At 40.7% G+C, this 20,854-nt stretch overlaps 4 protein-coding genes across 41 annotated transcripts in view; 2 read left to right on the top strand and 2 right to left on the bottom strand.

Annotated features, from left to right (window-relative positions):
• Positions 1–3,819, top strand: part of camk2b1 (calcium/calmodulin-dependent protein kinase (CaM kinase) II beta 1) — a 73,928-nt gene extending 70,109 nt beyond the window's left edge. For 20 of the 38 annotated variants that reach the window (XM_026186711.1, XM_026186708.1, XM_026186702.1 and 17 more), the window contains 4 exons: positions 1,092–1,167; positions 1,257–1,351; positions 1,639–1,872; positions 3,042–3,819. In XM_026186711.1, coding sequence (XP_026042496.1) covers positions 1,092–1,167; positions 1,257–1,351; positions 1,639–1,871 — 404 coding nt within the window. In that variant the 3' untranslated portion in view covers position 1,872; positions 3,042–3,819. Of the gene's footprint in view, positions 1–311; positions 489–1,091; positions 1,168–1,256; positions 1,352–1,638; positions 1,873–3,041 lie in introns of all 38 variants that reach the window. The other 18 variants (XM_026186692.1, XM_026186684.1, XM_026186687.1 and 15 more) reach the window with 1 other exon arrangement.
• Positions 3,820–10,099: 6,280 nt separating this feature from the next.
• Positions 10,100–12,209, bottom strand: LOC113033196 (tripartite motif-containing protein 35-like). The gene has a single exon (XM_026186673.1). The coding sequence runs from the start codon at positions 11,614–11,616 to the stop codon at positions 10,180–10,182; it is 1,437 nt and encodes a 478-aa protein (XP_026042458.1). The 5' UTR covers positions 11,617–12,209; the 3' UTR covers positions 10,100–10,179.
• Positions 12,210–14,208: 1,999 nt separating this feature from the next.
• LOC113033195 (nuclear factor 7, brain-like) lies at positions 14,209–15,883 on the bottom strand. The gene has a single exon (XM_026186672.1). The coding sequence runs from the start codon at positions 15,665–15,667 to the stop codon at positions 14,216–14,218; it is 1,452 nt and encodes a 483-aa protein (XP_026042457.1). The 5' UTR covers positions 15,668–15,883; the 3' UTR covers positions 14,209–14,215.
• Positions 15,884–17,790: 1,907 nt separating this feature from the next.
• LOC113034404 (zinc finger BED domain-containing protein 1-like) lies at positions 17,791–20,483 on the top strand. Its single transcript, XM_026188928.1, has 3 exons — positions 17,791–18,848; positions 19,242–19,870; positions 19,960–20,483. Exons 1-3 carry the CDS (start codon positions 17,882–17,884, stop codon positions 20,350–20,352), a joined length of 1,989 nt encoding a protein of 662 aa, XP_026044713.1. The 5' UTR covers positions 17,791–17,881; the 3' UTR covers positions 20,353–20,483.
• Positions 20,484–20,854: the final 371 nt, after the last annotated feature.

The raw sequence follows: 20,854 nt of genomic DNA, 5'->3' as shown, positions 1-20,854 counted from the left end.
TGCACTTTAACATGTCAGACTGATGATAAATCATTCTTAAGACTTTATATGTAATCTTGCCGTACAAAGGCAGCTAAACCTTGCAGATCTATGATGGTCTATCTATGATTACCTGTAAAATTACTCTGCATAATTTAAGTTCACTGTACTGTTATAGTGAACTATAGTTCCTGAAGGGATTTCCTTGTTTATTCATTCCTCTCTTCTCCTTGTCTCTACCACCTTCTGACAATGTTTTTAATCTGTTTCTATGCGTTCCTCCTTCACCCATCCATCCATCCATCCATCCATCTTGCCTGGACTGCACTCAGTGTCTCGGCTCACAGACCTGGTAAGCAGCGTTCGCAGGGCGCCGGCGGCCCCTGCGCCCGAAGTCGATGCTGTGCCGGCGCCGGTACCTAGTGCCAGGCCTACCCCTCCACATGCACACACCACTTCCCCACCTCCCCCTCACACCCCCTCCAGCCCTCCCCTGTCTTCCTCCCAGAGTGAGTACTTAGTGAGCCAAACCCCAACCCTGCGCATGGTATCCAGTCAGGAGCCCTTATCAAATGACGTGTTAGGATTTCACAGGGCGCCTGTTTGGTAGTTTGTGTTCTGATTGTGCGAACAGGTGTATATGGAGTGAAGTACTTTGTGTTTAATGTGATGCACTTTACTTCTGAGCCTTATTAACCTCCTGTGTGCTGCTCCACAGAGAGCACCGCTAACAGCACAGAGGATCTGTGTGTGTTGACTCACTGTTATGCCCTTAAATATATAGGTGACACGGTTTGTGGTGATGTAAAGAGAAGCCTGGTGTGTGCTCATGTTAAGGTGTGTTTGACAGTGTCCAGGATCACATGATCACCCGGCCTCTTGTATGTGTCTCTGTGGCGTGTATGAATTAACCTGCTGCTGCTACATTTTGCTCATTGATTTATTTTCTCAGTTTTTCTAGCGTAGCTGGTGCGCTAACTGCCTTTGCCTGAGCATCTGTTTGGTGTAAATGAGTTAAAACTGTGTTTAAATGACCTGAAGTTAAATGAGCTAACATTGATGGCTCTTGTGTTTGCCTCTGAATAACCTTTGCTCGTACATGTTCACTGCAGCACGCAAGCAAGAAATTATCAAGATAACCGAACAGCTGATAGAGGCCATCAACAACGGAGACTTTGAGGCATACGCGTGAGTCTCTTTTTGTATGTACTAGGTAGTTTCTGTGGTTTAAAGTTAGTGTTTGGCATCTTTAAAATGCGCTCATGTGTGCTCTTCAGTAAGATCTGCGACCCTGGACTGACTTCATTTGAGCCGGAGGCCCTGGGCAACCTGGTAGAGGGAATGGATTTCCACAGATTCTACTTTGAGAACCGTAAGATTAATAGATACATTTGATGAAAAGCATATTTGCCTAAACCACAAACCGAGATTAATACAGACGAATGCTCCACGGCAGCGCTTACATTTACACTTGGATGAGTGTGTACTGGTAACACAATATATGCTTTTGTATGTTTACCTACTTTTTTCCTGCTTCCTGGTATTGTGAATTAATTTCCATTGATATAACTAAATTGAATCATCAGTAGTAACACTGGTCCTGTCATTATTGTAGTTGTGCCATCGTATTTGATGACGTTGTCCTCATCATCCTTTCAGTTTTGGCTAAGAACAGCAAGCCGATCCACACCACCATCCTGAACCCCCATGTGCACCTGATCGGCGAGGATGCAGCCTGCATCGCCTACATCCGCCTGACTCAGTTTGTTGACGGCCAGGGTCGGCCGCGGTCCAGCCAGTCAGAGGAGACTCGTGTCTGGCATCGCAGAGACAGCAAGTGGCAGAACATCCACTTCCACTGCTCAGGCGCACCAGCTGCGCCACTCCAGTAAGGTATGGACTGAGTAAACTGAAAGCAGAAGGATTTGTTCCAGTTCCATGTGTATTTTCTTGGACCTTACCAGTGTACCTTTACATGATTGATAGTTTAAGTTAAAAAAGGATTTTTTTTAAAAACTGCATCTTGGTGCACCTCCTGGGCTCTGAATCAAGCTGTTTCTCTTACTCTAAGCCAAATTCCTTGTGATTGGCTGCCCCTCATAAACGTAAAGTTTAAACAGTAGATGCTCACAGCTCTCATTGACACTCTCTTTGAAATAATGCAGAGCCAAGAGCAGAAGAAAAGTATTGAGTACTCAAAGTATTCCTGAGCTTTTTGCTCACCTGTTATACGCTGAACCTGTTATGCCAAAGTGAATTGATATCAGCACCCACCTCTGTATATTTTCAACTGGAAATAAAGAAAAAGACCCTTAATCAGTTTGCTATGAACAGCTCTTTATATAACCAGACTGATTTTTTTTTAATCCTTGGGTGCATTTTGGTTTGTTCTCTTTGATTGTTTATACTGTTTAATAGTAGAAAGGGTAAGCATGTGAGAATCCACATCATATCAGATTTACCGATGTGCAAACTAATTGCAGTGGTGTGATGTGTGCTGCTTTCTGCACGCTCTGTCCAGGCAGCTCTCTCTCTGGAGTATTTTCATTAGTGTGAACACATCCAAAGCAGGCTAATTCCTGCTGTGGGCTACACATTATGTGAGAAAGGACAAAATATTCCAACCTGATTCTCCTAAAATTTATAAACATTCTTGTGTCGAAACTGCAAGATGTGCATGCTTGTTAGTCGCCTTTCAATTGCACAGCTTCCTGGAACAAAGTGTGATGTGATGTTCGATTGGATCAATGTGGCAATAGTAGTAACAGGCTGGTGCATTCACTAATAACACGTGGGCATCGTGTGTGCTGCCTCCTGTGTGCTATATCCATATATTATTCAGGGCAGATGCATCAGAAGTGGCTATTTCCTGTTGTGTGCTACATGTGAGAAACAGCTGAGGAAAATATTCCAGCTCGATTCGACTAACAGTTGTTATGAATCCACTAAATCCATTTACCAGTGTTTTAAAGCCATTTTTTAAATTATGTATGTGTGTGACACTTTGATTTGTGTAATTATTTAATGTTCAGGGTGTTTTTGTTGTTGTTTTTCCTTCTCAGGGTTAAGTGCTGTAGTTTCATCTGTCAGGAGTGCTCTGCTGGAGAGAGGAGGAGGCAGAGGAGGAGGATGAGGAAGGGGTGAAAGAACACGTCCAGTAGTGGTCTGGGAGCTCTTTGTCCTCCAACAACAAACTGGACGCCCGGCCTCAACCCCCTCCCAGCATGCATCTCTTCTTTTACTACTACTGCCCCCTGTTTGTCACCTGTCCTACCGCACCTTCTGACAACCGTCGAACAGCAGCAGCGTCCTTCATCCCTCACGACTTCCTCTTCTTCCCTCCGGCACGCTGGGTGTTTGATGGGGGTGGGGGTGTTTTTCAGCACTGGGTGTGATTCCTTCCTGTGGTCTTTTGTGACACCAACCCTCTTGTCCTCCTGTGAATCCACACTTGTGTGACATAAACACTGCACTGGAAATACAGTATGTAAAGTTTTAAGTAAAATCTATTATCATTACTCTATTATTATGATTATTATTATAATTATTATTACACATTTGCAATTGTATATGTAATTTGTATAATTCAGAATTCTTGATGCCAGTGGTTTTTAGAGTTAAAGAAAATCGTTTTTTCTCTATCTTTTTAAGGAAGCATGTCCCCCTGCCCCATATTTACAGTGGCTGTTTTTTATTGTGGCTATTAAGTGGAAAATGATATTGGCAGTTTTTGTAATTTGCTTCTTGTATGTTAGCTATAACAGTGTGCCCAAACTCATGGTTAACATGTTTTTGATTGTGCGTTTGCAGTTTTATTTTTTAATGTTATTTTAATTGTATTTTCTTTTTTGTTCTTTTTTTCTTTTTTCTTTTCTTTTCTTTTTTTTCTTGGGAAGGGGTGCGTCTGATGGGCGTCCATGTAGAGATCGAGCCCTGAAGTGTGTGTATGGGTGTGCTGAGTAAGTGCATGTTAGTCCAGTCACGATAAGTCGGTACAGTTGGAGGAACTTGTTGTTTCTCCCTTGCTGCAAAGTAAAAGACAGGAGAACAGGTTTGCTTAACTGGGCTTCAAATCAAAGCAAACAGCATGCAGCAGGAGTGCTACTTTCCAACACCGGTGACGCCCTGATCTCTAAATGTCTGAGCTGATGGGTGTAAAACGAAGCAGTAACAAGAACATGGACATGAAGAGGTTTGTCTCTGTGACCAGGATGCTTGATTCTAGAGTGATGTATCAAGCTGTTGTAAGAAAAATGTGTCACGGTGAAACCTCTGCTCCAATGAAGGCTATTCATTGCTGGTATTTGAAAAAACACAGATGATTAGGAATGGTTATAAAGTAACTGAAGCTGAGTACATCATAGTGCCTGTTGCCTCTTAGGTTGTTATAAATAATTTCTTTTGATGGGATAATTTGGCTTCTTTCAGGTGAATTATGTGAGGCATTTGTTCACATTCAGTATATTACTTACACTAGATCGAGGTCAGCAGGCGGCTAGCTTGGTGAAGCAGGGAGGAGTACTTTTATAGAGGCTGTATTGTACTGGGCTCGATTAACAGCAAAACCCAGTTAAAATGAATTAAAGTTTGCATTATAATTTAGAATATTTCCCAAAAGCTCAAAAATCAAAAAAAAAATTAATTTGCTGCACAACAAATAATAATAATGTTCCTGCGACTGAAACTTTACAGTGTTGAAGAAACGCTTGTAGAGTTTCAGGAGAATAACTCACGGCAAGAAACTCAATGTGAATTGGAACAAAGTGCTGTACTAACTTAAATTATTTATGGATTTCAAGACTTTCAAACAGGTTAGAAAGGACCACAATTTATTAAACGATATCAGATATATGTATTTCATCTTATAGTGACCATCTTGTGAAGGTGAATGTGTTTTGTTATAACCAATAATGAATCAGATATGCTGAATATTATTATAGCGTACAGATAATTTCTTCTGAAATAGTCTGGTCAGGGTTGCTTTGACGTGCTGTTTCCTAAACCTTGCTTCTCTCATGAATCTCTGTGAATGCTGGTTCAGCCTTCACCCCACCTGGAGATGGTTTTATTTTCTGGTCAGTGGTGCAGAAAAGGTGTTTGGCGGAGAGATGGGATGTTGGGCGAGTCCTGCTGTTTGCTAGGCGACAGCTGAATATCAGAGCTCTGTGGTCTTTTCTGAACGTGTGAGGTATTTTTAAGTTCCAAAAATGTCGGTGAAAAACAGCAGGTCCTTTTTTCCCCACTCAAAATGACAAAAGCAGTCAGCACATTGAAGAAAGGATCCCGGTAGATGTTTGAGCTTTCTCACTTCCAGAGCCACAGCACAGCACGCTGGTGCTGCAGCTTGGTCTAAACGAAGCACACGCAGATCAGCGTAACGCCCATATCAGCGATGAAGAATGAAGGCTGCGTTTGGCTGGGCGTGTGCATTTTGCTAGTCTTTTGCCACAGGTGCAATATTTATGTGAGTGTGTCTGCACGCATGTACATTGGTTGCTTTCAGTGTGTATTCTTTACAAGCCTGGGAGGATATTTTGGAAGTGTGTGCCGTGTGGATGATGAAATGAGAAGGCTTTTTTTTTTTCGGAGGGCACATCAGTCCCCTGCCTTCAGCCCAGGACTGTTTTCATCTGCTTTCTTTCATGTGTTTTTTTTTTCTTTTTTTCATGCTTTTACTCTGTTATTTTGGTTTGTTTGTGTTACGGTAAAGTGTTATCAGCTTTTTATGATATAAAGTGCTTGTGCCAGAGGTGGCAGGACTGAACGGATGGACTTTGCAGCACTGAAAACTGATTTTGTGGAGGTTTGACTTTTCATCAGCTCCACTTTACTTTGCTCATCCACCATTGGCTGCCTTGACATTTGTCTCGCCCCTATTGGTCAGACCAAGATAGAAAAAGACCGCTCAGTCGTCTTGGTGAACAGTCCTCAGGTTTTAATTTATTTTGAATATTTATTTATTTATTGTAGTCGACATTTTTACTGTGCTTTTTTTTTTTTTTCTTTTCCTATTGTACAAATCATGCACTTGTGCAAGTGCTGTCTGCAGTTGTTTAAAGAGACGATGCTTCATGTATAAACATGACTGCTTTTAAATGGATAGTACACCCAATCTGCATTCTGCATGTGTTTTTGTGTAACGACCAACATGGTGGAAATGACTTTTGCTTTTTCTGCTGTTTTTCTTCTGCAGATTTACATTTTTTGCTGTTTTACGTTGTCCATTTTTTCCTTCTACTTAATGTCATTACCACTTTTACAGAGTGGGATACATGTTTGCTTTGAAATTCATATGATACAGGACTGTATTTTGTGTGAACTGTCCCACCCAACACTTCGCCTTTTTGATAAGATGGTGAAGATTTTGTCAGATTAACGTTTTGTTTTTTTTCTTGCAGTAAACAACAGAGATGTTGTATCATACTTGTGTCTCATCTAGTAATGATGTTCATGTCTAGTTCAGCCTGTTCTAATACTCAAAGGTCAAAGGTTACCTTTGACCACACATATGTGCGTGACCGTGCTAACATGACCCCCTCCCTCCAGAAAAAGAAGAAAAAGCAGCATGTACAGTACAAAGGTGTCGTTCTTCTGTTCTTCTTTGTGTGTTTCTAAACTTTAAAATCATGATGAGATTCACATATTTAAAATGAGTTCACAGTATTACACAACTGCAACTAACAAGCAGAGTAGCTGGCCTTTTTTTCTTTGCATGACAGTCAATAGGACACTTGTTTTTACTTGTTTTTTGGTGTTTTTCTTTTTATTTGGGTTCATTTTCTACTGAATGCTGGTATACTCGACCTTTCTCTCTCTATTTTCTCAGCTCTTTAAGTGCATATAACTATTTTTGTCTCCAGATGATATAATGAAGATGATTGTAATGATAAGGAATATTATATATAGATTATAGAACTGAGGATGACTATGAGGAAGTTGACAGTTAAGATGATGATGATGATGATGTGATGATGATTATTTGGCATGCTTCTCTATGGGGCTCTGTGTTGCCAGTGCAGACTGGCTGCCTTTTGTACATAGCTGAGTGACCGTCAGCACCAAGAGTCACTGCTGCTTCAAAGAGTAATGATGCTCCAGCAGGGGGCGCTGTCACACAAAATAAAGCACAAACGCACACTGACGGCAGCTTGATGCTTCTAATGTAGCTGCAGAATAACTTTAGATCAAACAGACAATCCAGTCAGAGACATCAGCAGTTCATCAGTGTAGAAGAAGAACCAGCTTCCATTCAGATTATTGATCAGAGCTGCACAGTTAGGACTCAAATGACACTGATGCCTCTAATAAATCATCATCTGTATGAATTATCAAAGGTGAAATAAGGAACAGTGATTCATTGTGCAGCCCTGCATATAAACTACATGAAGTGTCCTCCTCTTGAGGCCACTGTGAGCTCTGCTGCCTTCCTGTTATTTAGTCAGATGAAGCATCACTGAGATGAGCTGGAGCCACTCTGAACTTCTGCCATCTTCTTTTTACAGTCACTGACTGAGCTGCACTGACAACACTGAGCCGGCTTCTCTTCATAGGGTGTCTTTCACTCTTTCCCCACTCTCTCTGTTTCCAACCTTGTTCCATCATTTCTCTGCAGTTGGCTCTTTCTACTTTCCCTTTGTCTCTTTTTGTCATGTTGGGTTTCTTCTGTATAATAATATTAATCCTCTAGTTCTCGGATTCTTCTGATTATTGCTCTGTTCTCTTACGTGCTTCACGTGTTTCTCTAACTTCAATAAAATGTGTTAAGGTGTTATCAATAAAATGACAGTTTAAATAGAAAGTTCAGCGTCCTTCTGTGTTTACAGACACATCAGACAGGCTTTGATGTATTTAACTGACAGAAAAAAAAACAGGAGATTAATGAACTTGTTTTTCTGATATTTTCACAATATTTGTTCATCAGGAGAAAAACTTGAACTCCACAGTTAATAAGACTAATTAGTATCAAATACAAATACAGAGGAAATGTTCTCAGCTTCAGTATTTGTATCAAGACTTGCCTGATGAGGTTTTCAAATGTTCAGTGTTTTCATTATAACATCTTCAGTGAGTTTTGTAAATCCTCCATGCAACAATAATAATTAAAAAGACTCAAATTGCTTTCAAATACAGCAGTTGTCCAAAAAAGGAGAAAAAAAAACGTTATTTTTAGTGTTTCAGCCACTGAAACAACCAAAAGATGAACTAGTCAAATTGTTATTTAAATGGTTTTTGATCACTTTTAGTCGCTCCAAATCACAGTGACTAACAGAAAAGTTTCAGATCAGGCTTCTCAGATTTCTGCCTGCAGGCCTGTAGTGACGGCTCTTGACCTTAAATGACAAGAAATGAACACATGACTGTTCTGTGTTTCAGTCATGAGCAGTTCATGTTGTACATTTCAGTTACTCCAAGAGATATTTTAGTGTTTTCTCACATAGAAAGAAATTGATGGGACTGATTAAAGATTGAAAGATGAAACAAATACATTGACAATAATTTACACAAAAATGTAAAATGAACCAAAGGAAAGAAATTCACTGAGATCTCACTGAATTACAATGAAAAGCTCTAAAAGTCTAAAACAGGTTATTATCAGTTGTTTTGGCATCTCCTGCTTTTCCAATATTACACAAATCTCAGTGAAAGTGTCTCTGTGAGTGTAGATGTGAGTCATGTCTTCAGGGTCATAGAAGGACACCTCCCCCCTGTCATAGTCCAGCTGGACTCTGATCCTCTGGAGACTCTTCTTCACTGTCACAGTCTGACCAACAACATCAGGGCTGCACAGTGGGGACTAAAATGGCACTGATGCCTCTAATAAATCATCATTCTGTTTGAATTATCAACGATTAAATAATAAACACAGGTTTTTTGTGCAGCCCTACACACAAACTACATGAAGTTTCCTCCTCTTACTTTCCCCTTTGTCTCTTATTGCTACTTTAGATTTCTTCTGTATAATAATATTAATCCTTAAATTCTCTGATTCTTCAGATTATTGCTTTATTCTCTTAGGTGATGCACGTGTTTCTCTAACTTCAACAAGATGTGTTAATGTGTTACCAATAAAAGGACAGTTTGAATACAGTAAGAATTAAACAATAAAAATTAAGAGAGCAAATTTCCTTCGATTTTTATACACAAATCAAAACGCAGCCAGACTTTGATATTTTTATTGACAGAAAATAATCCAGGAAATCAGTGAACTCATGTTTCCGACATTTTCATCATATCTGCTCTGCAGGTGTAAAACAGGAAATCCACAGTTAACAAGACCAAATCCTGAATGTGCTGATGTGATCTGGAATATGAAGTGAGAGTTCACAGAAACACACTGGAACAAACAGCAGCTCCAACTGTACAAATGTTCAACAATTATGAAATAAATGCTTTGGGTCAGTCAGTAGCAAAGAAAACAGTGTCTGTATCTGACAAAGCAATTTACACAGAAGTTAGGAACAATAATGAACTTTAGTTTGTATGAATACAACTGAATAAATGTCAGACAGTCAACATTATTCTGCAATGACACATTTTAAAGAAAAACATGGCTGAATTATTATGACAACGTACACAGTTTGGTTTATTTTGCAACATAATGGAGAACATGCTATAAGAAACACATTTAAATGAAGCAAATCACTTAAATGAATCACTGACAGTTAAGTTTTAAAAGATGACATTAGGATTATTTAAGTCAAGTCTATTTATCATTTTGAAACCATTAAAACACAAATTGTCACGATGCTGTTATTGGCTGATATGGATCTAAATAACTGATGAAGGAAAGGAAAGTGACATTTATCAGTGCTTGTTCATCAATGTCTGACACATGGAAGTATGTTCAACTTCGCACTGTTTAAATGTGTAAAAACTGTTTCATGAACACCCAATGACTTGAAACTGCTATATATTTGTCAAAAAAGGAAAAAATCAACCAAAAAAAGAACAAATAAATATAAAGTTTTAAGGACCTTCAAACTGAATTTGCAAGAAAACAAAGCAAAAATTACTTTTATCATTTAATTTTACTGTGTTTTGAAAATGATTTTTATCACATTGTATAAAATGCTTCAGATACTAATGTTTCTTTCTACAATTTCTCACATAAAAAATAAAAACAGGAGTTGTCTAAATTGAAAAACAAACAACCACAAAACAAGCTGTAACTAAAAGGATGAGACAAGAGAAAAAAAGAATTCACAGAGACCTTGTTGCAGTTTTCAGAGAAATCTCAGTTTGACAGATTTTGATATCAGAGGTTTTGGCGTCTCCTGCCTTTCCAATGTTAAAAAATGGGAAGAGTTTCTCAGTGAAAGTGTGTCTGTGAGTGCAGATGTGAGTCATGTCTTCAGGGTCATAGAAGGACACCTCCCCCCTGTCATAGTCCAGCTGGACTCTGATCCTCTGGAGACTCTTCTTCACTCTCACAGTCTGACCAACACCATTAGTGTATTTTCCACTGCCATGATTTAAACACCAGATTCCATATTTTGGTGAAACAAAAATCTCTCCCTTCCTGTCAACTGACTCTTTAATTAAACCCACAATCCAGCCAGGATGTTCTCCCACCTCCACCTCCCAGCTGTGTTTCCCTGAGCTGAAGCTATCAGAGCCAAAAACAGTGGGATACTTTGTGTTTCTCTCTGGATTATCAGGAAGTTGCTGCTTTGTGTCTCCATTCCTCACACTGGTCAGATCATCAGACAGATAGAGCCAGCAGTTTGCAGTGTTTGGGTCCAGAATGACAGGACTGAAGTGGACCTTCTCCTTCATCTTCTCCCACACTCTGAAGGACAGGTTGCCCAGGTGTTTGGCCACATCTATCAGTGCTCCTGAGACCAGCTGTGGATCTGACACTGAGCTCTGGGCTCTGCTCTGAGTGTCTTTATAACTGCTGAGGAATGGCACGCTGTGTTTCTGCAGCTCTTCTTCAACAGCACAGATGCTGTCTGACAGAGAGGAGATCTGCTCCTCAATCATCTTCATCTCTCTGCTGATAGTCCTCCCCTTCTGCTCCTCTTCCTCCCTCAGAGCTGCCAGTCTGGACTCCTCTTCCTCTTTCAGGAACTGCTGGAGCTTCTTGAACTCTGCTCTGATCTGCCGCTCTGTGGACAACAGCTGCTTCTTCATGTGTTCCCTCACTTCATTGTATGTTTCCTCCACTTGTTTGTATTTGTTCCTCTTGTCCTGCAGAGACTTTAAGTCAGATTTCAGCTGCTCCTTCAGGTCACTGACTGCTTCTTCTACAGGAACCACTTTGTGACTCTGGTGGAGAGAAAACTCACACACAGGACACACAGCTCTGTCTTCATCCTCACAGTACCAGTAAGGGACGTCTGGATGTTTATCACACACCACCTCCTCCTTCTCGTTTTCTGCCTCAGGTGAGCTCTCACTGTGTTTCTTAGCAAAGGAGTCAGCAAGTTCTTTGAGAGAAACGTTTATAGATGGTTCATCCTTTGAAGATTTTCTTTTACAAATGGGACAGTTTTTGTTTTTAGTTTGTTCCCAGAATTTCTGCAGGCAGCTTGAACAGAAGCTGTGGCCGCAGCTCAGAGACACAGGATCTCTGAAAGTCTCTGAACACACATGGCAGCTCAGATAGTTTTCAAAAAGTGCGACTTTCTCTGCCATTTTCCAGGGTTTGGTTTCAATGACTCACCGAAATACGACCTCTTTGCTTGATAATGCCGCCAAATTGTGCTCTTCGGTACAGAGCGCAGGTTTTAATGTGAAGGCGTCTCCAGCGTTGTCGACAATGAGTTTAAGTTTCATTTACTCTGTTAGGGGCGGAGCTGATAGTAATGGACTTGCTATTTTATTACATTCTCACTAGATGGCGCTGTGTCTGTGATATAGATGTTGAATACACCACCAGACTACCGCCGATAGTCTCTATGCTTCAGAGAGAAATGTGACTGAACCAACATTAATATGCGTCGCTTTTTAAATTCTGGTTTGAACTTAGGCTGCACTGAGCTGTCATTAATAAATGCTTCTCTTGGGGACGGTCATTGATCCTCTGGAGACTCTTCGTCACTCTTAGAGTCTGATAAACAACATCAGTGTATTTTCCACTCTCATAATTTAAACACCAGGTTCCAGTTTCTGGTGAAATGAATGATTCATTCTTGTCAGCTGACACTTTTATTAAACCCACACTCCACTCAGGATGGTCTCCCACCTCCCAGCTGTGTTTCCCTGAGCTGAAGCCCTCAGAGCCAAAAACGTCGGGATACTTAATGTTTTTCTGTGGATTGTCAGAAATCTGCTGTTTTTTTAAATCCAAGTCTCACACTGATCAGATCATCAGACAGATAGCGACAACAGTGTGCAGTGTTTGGGTCCAGAATGACAGGACTGAAGTGGACCTTTTCCTTCATCTTCTCCCACACTCTGAAGGACACGTTGATAGAATATGATACCCATTTACACAAAAATTAAAAATAAACCAAAAATAAAAACCAAAAAACAGAAAATTACTGAGATCTCACTGAACTATGATGAAAACTCCCTTAGACTGTTTTGGCATCTCCTGCTTTCCAAATATTAAACGTGTCTCAGTGAAAGTGTCTCTGTGAGTGTAGATGTGAGTCATGTCTTCAGGGTCACAGTCTGACCAACAACATCTGTATGTTGTCTATTGTTATATTAGAAACACCAAATGTCTAACTTTGGTAAAGCAGGATATTCTTCCTTCCTGTTAACTAAGCCTGTAATTCTATTAACTTTTATTTATATGATGCTAAATCAGAACAACATTCGCCTTAAGAAGTTTTATACTGTAAGGGAAAGACCCTACAATAATACCAAGAAAACAGAGAAAATCCCAACAGTCGTATGACTCTCTATGATTTTGGGCTTTGGCAACAGTGGGAAGGAAAAACTCCCCTTTAGCAGGAAGAAGCCTCCAGCAGAACCAAGTTCAGGAAGTGGGCAGCCATCTGTCACTTGTAGTCAAAGTAAAAACAAATAAAGGAACAAACATAATCAAACAGAAAGTCCAGTCAGAGACATCCGCAGTTCATCAGAAATTGAACAGAGGCTGTTTGTGCAGCCCTGCACATAAACTACATGAAGTGTCCTCCTCTTACTTTCCTTTTATCTCTTATTGACACTTTTGGATTTCTTCTGTATAACACTATTAATCCTCTAGTTCTGTTTCCTCAGATTAGATGCTTTATTCTCTTATATGCTACACGTGTTTCACTAACTTCAAGAAAATGTGTTAAGGTGTTATCAATAAAATGACAGTTTAAATAGAAAGTTCAGCGTCTTTCTGTGTTTACAGACACATCAGACAGGCTTTGATGTATTTATTGACGGAAAATAATCCAGGAAATCAGTGAACTCGTGTTTCCAACATTTTCATCATATTTGCTCTGCAGGTGTAAAACAGGAAATCCACAGTTAACAAGACGAAATCCTGAATGTGCTGATGTGATCTGGAATATGAAGTGAGAGTTCACAGAAACACACTGGAACAAACAGCAGCTCCAACTGTACAAATGTTCAACAATTATGAAATAAATGCTTTGGGTCAGTCAGTAGCAAAGAAAACAGTGTCTGTATCTGACAAAGCAATTTACACAGAACTTAGGAACAATAATGAACTTTAGTTTGTATGAATACAACTGAATAAATGTCAGACAGTCAACATTATTCTGCAATGACACATTTTAAAGAAAAACATGGCTGCATTATTATGACAACCTACACAGTTTGGTTTATTTTGCAACATAATGGAGAACATGCTATAAGAAACACATTTAAATGAAGCAAATCACTTAAATGAATCACTGACAGTTAAGTATTAAAAGGAGACATTAGAAGCACAAATTGTCACGATGCTGTTATTAGCTGATATGGATCTAAATAACTGATAAAGGTAAAGAAAGTGACATTTATCAGAGCTTGTTTATCAATGTCACATCTATTTTATACTGATTAAATGTTTAAAAACAGTTTCATGAACACTTAATGGCTTTAAACACCTTCAAACTGAATTTGCAACAAAACAAAAAATATTACATTTATGATTTTGTTTTACTCTGTGTTTTGAAAATAATTTGTATCTTATTGTATAAATTGCTTCAGGTGCTAAATTTTTCTTTCTGAAATTTCTCTCATAAAAAATAACAACAGGAGTAGCCGAAATTGAAAAACAAACAACCACAAAACAAGCTGTAACAAACAACGAGAAAGTTTGAAACAAGAGAAAAGAAAAAAGAATTCACAGAGACGTCGTTGCAGTTTTCAGAGAAATCTCAGTTTGACAGATTTTGATATCAGAGGTTTTGGTGTCTCCTGCTTCTCCAACCTCAAAAAATGGGAAGAGTTTCTCAGTGAAAGTGTCTCTGTGAGTGTAGATCAGAGTCATGTCTTCAGGGTCATAGAAGGACACCTCCCCCCTGTCATAGTCCAGCTGGACTCTGATCCTCTGGAGACTCTTCTTCACTTGTAGAGTCTGACAAACAAAATTAGTGTATTTTCCACTGTTATGCCATAAACACCAGATTCCATATTTTGGTAAAGGAAAACGCTCTCCCTTTCTGTCAACTGACTCTTTAACTAAACCCACAGTCCAGCCAGGATGGTCTCCCACCTCCACCTCCCAGCTGTGTTTCCCTGAGCTGAAACCCTCAGAGCCAAAAATATTGGCATACTTAGTGTTTCTCTCTGGATTATCAGGAAGCTGCTGCTTTGTGTCTCCATTCCTCACACTGGTCAGATCATCAGACAGATAGAGCTGGCCACTTGCAGTGTTTGGGTCCAGAATGACAGGACTGAAGTGGACCTTCTCCTTCATCTTCTCCCACACTCTGAAGGACAGGTTGCCCAGGTGTTTGGCCACATCTATCAGTGCTCCTGAGACCAGCTGTGGATCTGACACTGAGCTCTGGGCTCTGGCTCTGCTCTGAGTGTCTTTATAACTGCTGAGGAATGGCACGCTGTGTTTCTGCAGCTCTTCTTCAACAGCAGAGATGCTGTCTGACAGAGAGGAGATCTGCTCCTCAATCATCTTCATCTCTCTGCTGATAGTCCTCCCCTTCTGCTGCTCTTCCTCCCTCACAGCTGCCAGTCTGGACTCCTCTTCCTCTTTCAGGAACTGCTGGAGCTTCTTGAACTCTGCTCTGATCTGCCTCTCTGTGGACAACAGCTGCTTCTTCATGTGTTCCCTCATTTCATTGTATGTTTCCTCCACTTGTTTGTATTTGTTCCTCTTGTCCTGCAGAGACTTTAAGTCAGATTTCAGCTGCTCCTCCAGGTCACTGACTGCTTCTTCTACAGGAACCACTTTGTGAGTCTGGTGGAGAGAAAACTCACACACAGGACACACAGCTCTGTCTTCATCCTCACAGTACCAGTAAGGGACGTCTGGATGTTTATCACACACCACCTCCTCCTTCTCTTCCTCCTTCTCGTTTTCTGTCTCAGGTGAGCTCTCACTGTGCCCCTTAGCAAAGGAGTCAGCAAGTTCTTTCAGAGCAAAATTCATGGATGCTTCATCCTTTGAAGATTTTCTTTTACAAATGGGACAGTTTTTGTTTTTAGTTTGTTCCCAGAATTTCTGCAGGCAGCTTGAACAGAAGCTGTGGCCGCAGCTCAGAGACACAGGATCTCTGAAAGTCTCTGAACACACGTGGCAGCTCAAGTAACCTTCTAAAAGCAATTTTTCAGCCATCCCTGATAATTTACAGATTACTTAAAGGACAAGACTCACCGAAATACAGTCACTCTGACTTTTGAACAAAATTGTATTCGTCAGTACAGATCCCAGCCTTTACTGTAATGCGTTCCCGGGTGATCGTGAAAGTGAGTCTTTAGGTTTCATTTACTCTCTTATGGGTGGAGCTGATATCAATGACCCCGCCATTTCACTCTGTCACCACTAGATGGCGCAGTTTTTCAGAGTGATAAAGAAATACTGCATCAGACATGCTCATAGCCTCTCTGTGTCTGTGAACTTGTGCAGAAATACTGTTCAGTTGTGCTGCTGTTTTAAAGGCAGGTTACTGAGCAGGTCAACAATCTGTGGCAGGGTTAACAAATAGAGATAGTCAGTTAACCTAACCTGCATGTGTTTGAACTCCCTTCCAATCCACTCCGTTCAGTCCGACCTCGCCTCGTATCTGCTCCTCCTGGAATCAGAAAGACAAAGAAGAAAAACAACCCTATGTAGCCTTGATCATCTAATATTATCCCTCAGCTGATTTTAAGGCCCAGTTCAGGGCATCTTGTTTGGACTTCCTGACCTAGAAAGACTTATTCTAACCATTATCAGTGTATGTGTAAGCATGCAGCAAAAAAGGAACCTCAAGCGATCTACATCCACGTCAATATTTCAGCACAGGCATTGCGCCGGACGAAGCTTATGGCCCTCAAAACACAGAGAGCCAACTCATTCATGAGCACATTTGCATTGTGTATAAATAGAATAATTAAAACAGCTTTATCAAATAATTTAAATAAATAATCAAGGATTTACAACCCTAACAGGTGACAGGACTCACCACTGCATCACTCTTCACTAGGATTAATCTGAAAATGTTCTAAACAACATGCAGTAGGTAAACTGGTAAAGTCTGAGGTGGCATGATTTCTTTTTTTGCCAAACCAGCATTTTATCCAAATAAAGGTGAAAGATGCACCAGTTATCAGTTTAATATCTTATTCTCTGTTCTGAGAATATATCAAACAACCAAGCCTGAAACTGATCAGATAATTTTTAGAGACTTTATTCCGCCTAAATGCTTTTTCTCAGTTTATAGTGTGTTTGGTTTCCCTGTTCATTAGAAATCATTAATAAGAAAAGAACATTTGTTACATTATAGCTCTTAGTATGTACTTTGTGTCATCCGCTTCATTAAGGTGGCAGTTACTTTTTTCAGGGTGAGCAGCTTTGTTGTATCGCACTCATGTTTCATTCCATAAAAATGTTTGTCTAGTTCAGCCTGTTCTAATACTGCACGGTAAAAGATTACCTGAAGGCATTTCTGCATGCTAATGCTAAACAAACATGACCTGAACTGAATGTTGTAAAGTGCATGTAATTATTTTTAACACAGCATGAAATAATACAGATAATGATAGGGATGTTTTTGTTAATATATATTACTTTGATAACTACTGTTGACAGTAATAACAATGATGATGTGATAAATATTATTTCTCATCCTTTTTCTACATATCTGAGTAAAGTAAGAGTGCACCAACTGTACTACTTCATCCACCATCTTTGATGTTGCAAAAGTCTCAGAGAAATGTAAAACTAGAACTGTTTCAGTACCATCTCTTCTTGTCATGACGTCTCTCCTGCTGCCCAGGACCTGATGTATCAGTCTTTAGGGATGCCTCAGTCTACCCTGCAACAGTACAAATCACATCATAGAATATGCGCATGTGCTGCCTACACTACCACTGGGAAACCATGATCTTCAGCAGGCCTGGGAATCAATGACCTGGTCCACTCACTCACTCTTCTCTATACAATATAGAACAGAAGGTCCCGTGATGACGTAACTGCCTTCATCACCTGGATATCTGGGAAGATGAACCAGTCCTTTCACTTGTGACACCACCATGAAACTGCAGTTTCTCTTTACATGTCTAATCCTTGTAGCCAATTTAGATACCAACAAGTCAGATGAGGCATCACTGAGATGAGCTGGAGACACTGTAAACATCTGCCATCTTCTTTCTCCAGCCAGTGACAACACTGAGACGACTTCTCTTCATTCACTCTGTCCCCCACTGCCTTTGTTTTAGGGCTGAACGATATATCGCATTTGCGATAATATCGCGACATGATCAAGTGCAATTTTCTAACCGCAAAGGCTGCGATTATACGCTGCGATTATACTCCGTTTACGTGACATGCGCGAGTAAAACATGTGATATGATCAAACGAGATTGTCTAACCACAGAGGCTGCACTCTGGTCACGTGACACGGGGAGCAAAGTTTTGAAACAGTCTACCGAGAGTGAACTAGCAAGCAAAGCTGTAGCCTACACAATGGCCTCAGGTTCAACAGAACCAGAGCCTGCGGGGATGCTAGTACCAAAGAGGAATGGAACATCAGCCGTGTGGGAATATTTTGGGTTTAAAACAGATGATGTCGCACAGAGTCAGGTACTGTGTAAAACCTGTCTTGGTAGAGTTTCTACATCTCGCGGAAACACTACGAATTTGTACCAGCACCTTAAGACTCGGCACAAAACAGAGTATGGTAGATGTATGGCTAAAAAATCTAGTAGTGTGCAGAATAAACCTAGTAACGTTACTCGGCAAGGATCACTGACCGAACTGTTTGACGGTGTTACGCCATATGAACGCACTTCAAAACGGCACGTGGAAATCACCAAAGCAGTAACCCACTGCATCGCGAAAGACATGATGCCCGTCAATACGGTGACCAAGCCTGGGTTCAATAATTTGGTAACTACACTGGATAAGAGGTACAGAATGCCCTCCCGCACGTATTTCAGTCAGACTGCAATACCCGAGCTACATATGCAATGTAGGCGGAGGGTCGCAGCGGAGTTAAAGGCTGTTGAGTTTTTTGCGGCGACAACAGACATGTGGTCAAGCCGTACAGCAGAGCCCTATCAAAGTCTGACGGTGCATTACATTACCGAAGACCTCCACCTCGAAGCTCGCAGCCTACAAACGGCCTACTTCCCCGAAGACCACACAGGGGAAAACATTGCTGCTGGCCTGAGAGAGGGGCTTGCGTGTTGGGATCTCCCTGAAGACAACCTTGTCTGCATAACGACGGACAACGCGTCAAATATGGTGAAAGCAGCACAGCTGAACGAATGGACCAGGCTCCAGTGTTTCGGACACAGATTACATCTTGCTATTGGTAAGTTACTGCCGTGAGAGAGAGAGAGAGAGTGTGTGCCTGTGCATGCATGTATGTGCGAGCCTGTGTATCACTCTCTCCTACAAACACACCACACTATTATTTATCTTGTTCTTTACTGCTGTTAATTCTAGATATGTTATGTCAACCCCACCCTGATGTACCCACCTCTTCTTATGTATTTTCTTTTTTGTTTTTGTCTTATGGTCTTATGTTCTTGTATGTCATGATGTATGTAACAATAGCTTTGGCAACACTGTTCCCATAGTCATGCTAATAAAGCAACTTTGAATTTGAGAGAGAGAGAGAGAAATGGTGAAACCTTGCATCATAACTGCAATTGTATGTCTAACACTAATTTTACTTTTTACTTTATTTTTTTTTTCCCTCCAGAAAATGCAATCAAAGATGGTAGCGTATCAAGAGCAATTGGGCTGTGCAAGAAGTTGGTGGGGCACTTCTCGCACAGTTGGAAGAAAAAGGCAGCTCTCACTGAGGCACAGAAGGAGCTTAAGCTTCCTGAGCACTCTCTCATTACTGAGTGCCCTACAAGATGGGGGTCCAAAGAGAAAATGATTGCCAGAGTGCTGGAACAGATGAAAGCCATATCGCAGGTATTGACAGGTGACCGACATGCACGCTCCCTCATCCCAACCTGGCAGGATGCTGAAGTGTTGGAGTCCATTCATAAGGCACTGCATCCTCTCTCCGAATTTACTGATGCTCTTTCTGGAGAAGAGTATGTGAGCATCTCCTACCTCAAGCCAGTTCTCCATCTTCTGGCAACATCAGTCTTGGCTGAAGATGCTGCGGACACTGATCTGACTAGATCAATTAAAACCAAGGTCCTGGCATACCTCAACGACAAGTATAGTGACCTCAACACCCAGGAGCTTTTGGATGTTGCGTCGTTCATGGACCCTAGGTTCAAAACGCAATACATCAGCGCAGACAACCTTCCTGCCATTAAGGCCCGACTGAAGACAGAAATGGTGGAATCGGCTAGACGTACACATAATCAGGTAAATCCTTGAAAATTATATTTCCACAAACACATAATATTTAAAAATAAGCTAACTGCAAAACTAATGTCTCTCTTCCCATCTGGCAGGAGAAGAGGTCTCGCACTGAAACTGCTCAAAATTCTCCAAGTGCACAGGCCTCTGGGGGAAAGGCAAAGAAGACTATTGGTAGTCTTTTTAAAACCAGTGCGGCCTCTTCAGCTTTGCCTCTGCCACTTGAAGATGTCGTGGAGGCAGAGTTGAATAGTTACCTGTTGACCCCTGTCATTGACGGAGAGGATGATCCCTTAGCCTGGTGGAAGGTGCACAACATTCACTTTCCACGACTGTGCAAGATGGCCCGCAAATATCTGTGTGTGCCAGCCACAAGTGCCCCCTCAGAGCGTCTGTTCAGCACTGGAGGGAATATAGTGACCTGCACTCGCTCATCCTTAAAGCCAGCAAAAGTAGATATGCTAGTCTTCCTAGCAAAAAACCTGTGAGCTAGGATGATTATGGCTAGCTGAGCCATACTCATTGTGCACTTTAGTTTGTGCTGTGTTGCTGTTACTGCAGATAATCAAGTTGTTCAGCCAGTTTTAATTTAAAGGCGTGTTTGTGTGTGTGTTTACACAATTGTTATTATGTTTGCACCTTATGTGTAATGTTACTGACTGCAGAGATCAGTAAGATGTGTGTATTTTTTATTTATTAGTTTTATTTATTTAATATTATTTTTTAATTGAATGACTGTCTAGTAGTTCACAGATGTCGAAAAACTGAGTGTGGTAAAGCCACTGATTTATTTTATTTATATTTCTGCAATCTGCACATTGTACTGACTTTCATTTTAATGTTTACACCAGGGTTCCTTGTCAGCACTTTATGCTCAGATGTTTGTAAGCTAAAAATAAACTATTGTGTATGTTCAAATATACTGTTGTGATTGAAGAAGTTAAATAAAAATGTCAGTCATCAATTCATGCATCACCTCATGTCATCATA

Source organism: Astatotilapia calliptera, chromosome 12 (assembly GCF_900246225.1).
Source record: "Astatotilapia calliptera chromosome 12, fAstCal1.2, whole genome shotgun sequence".
Classification (NCBI taxonomy): Eukaryota; Metazoa; Chordata; class Actinopteri; order Cichliformes; family Cichlidae; genus Astatotilapia; species Astatotilapia calliptera.
This window is presented reverse-complemented; position numbering and strand designations above follow the sequence as displayed.

Bases quoted from the DNA above. Each gene is read 5' to 3' on its own strand.
- LOC113033196 (XM_026186673.1), bottom strand. From the start codon at position 11,616: ATGGCAGAGAAAGTCGCACTTTTTGAAAACTATCTGAGCTGCCATGTG.
- LOC113033195 (XM_026186672.1), bottom strand. From the start codon at position 15,667: ATGGCTGAAAAATTGCTTTTAGAAGGTTACTTGAGCTGCCACGTGTGT.
- LOC113034404 (XM_026188928.1), top strand. From the start codon at position 17,882: ATGATCAAACGAGATTGTCTAACCACAGAGGCTGCACTCTGGTCACGT. The intron at 18,849-19,241 runs GTAAGTTACTGC...TTTTCCCTCCAG, and splicing joins CAGATTACATCTTGCTATTG to AAAATGCAATCAAAGATGGT. The intron at 19,871-19,959 runs GTAAATCCTTGA...CCCATCTGGCAG, and splicing joins CTAGACGTACACATAATCAG to GAGAAGAGGTCTCGCACTGA.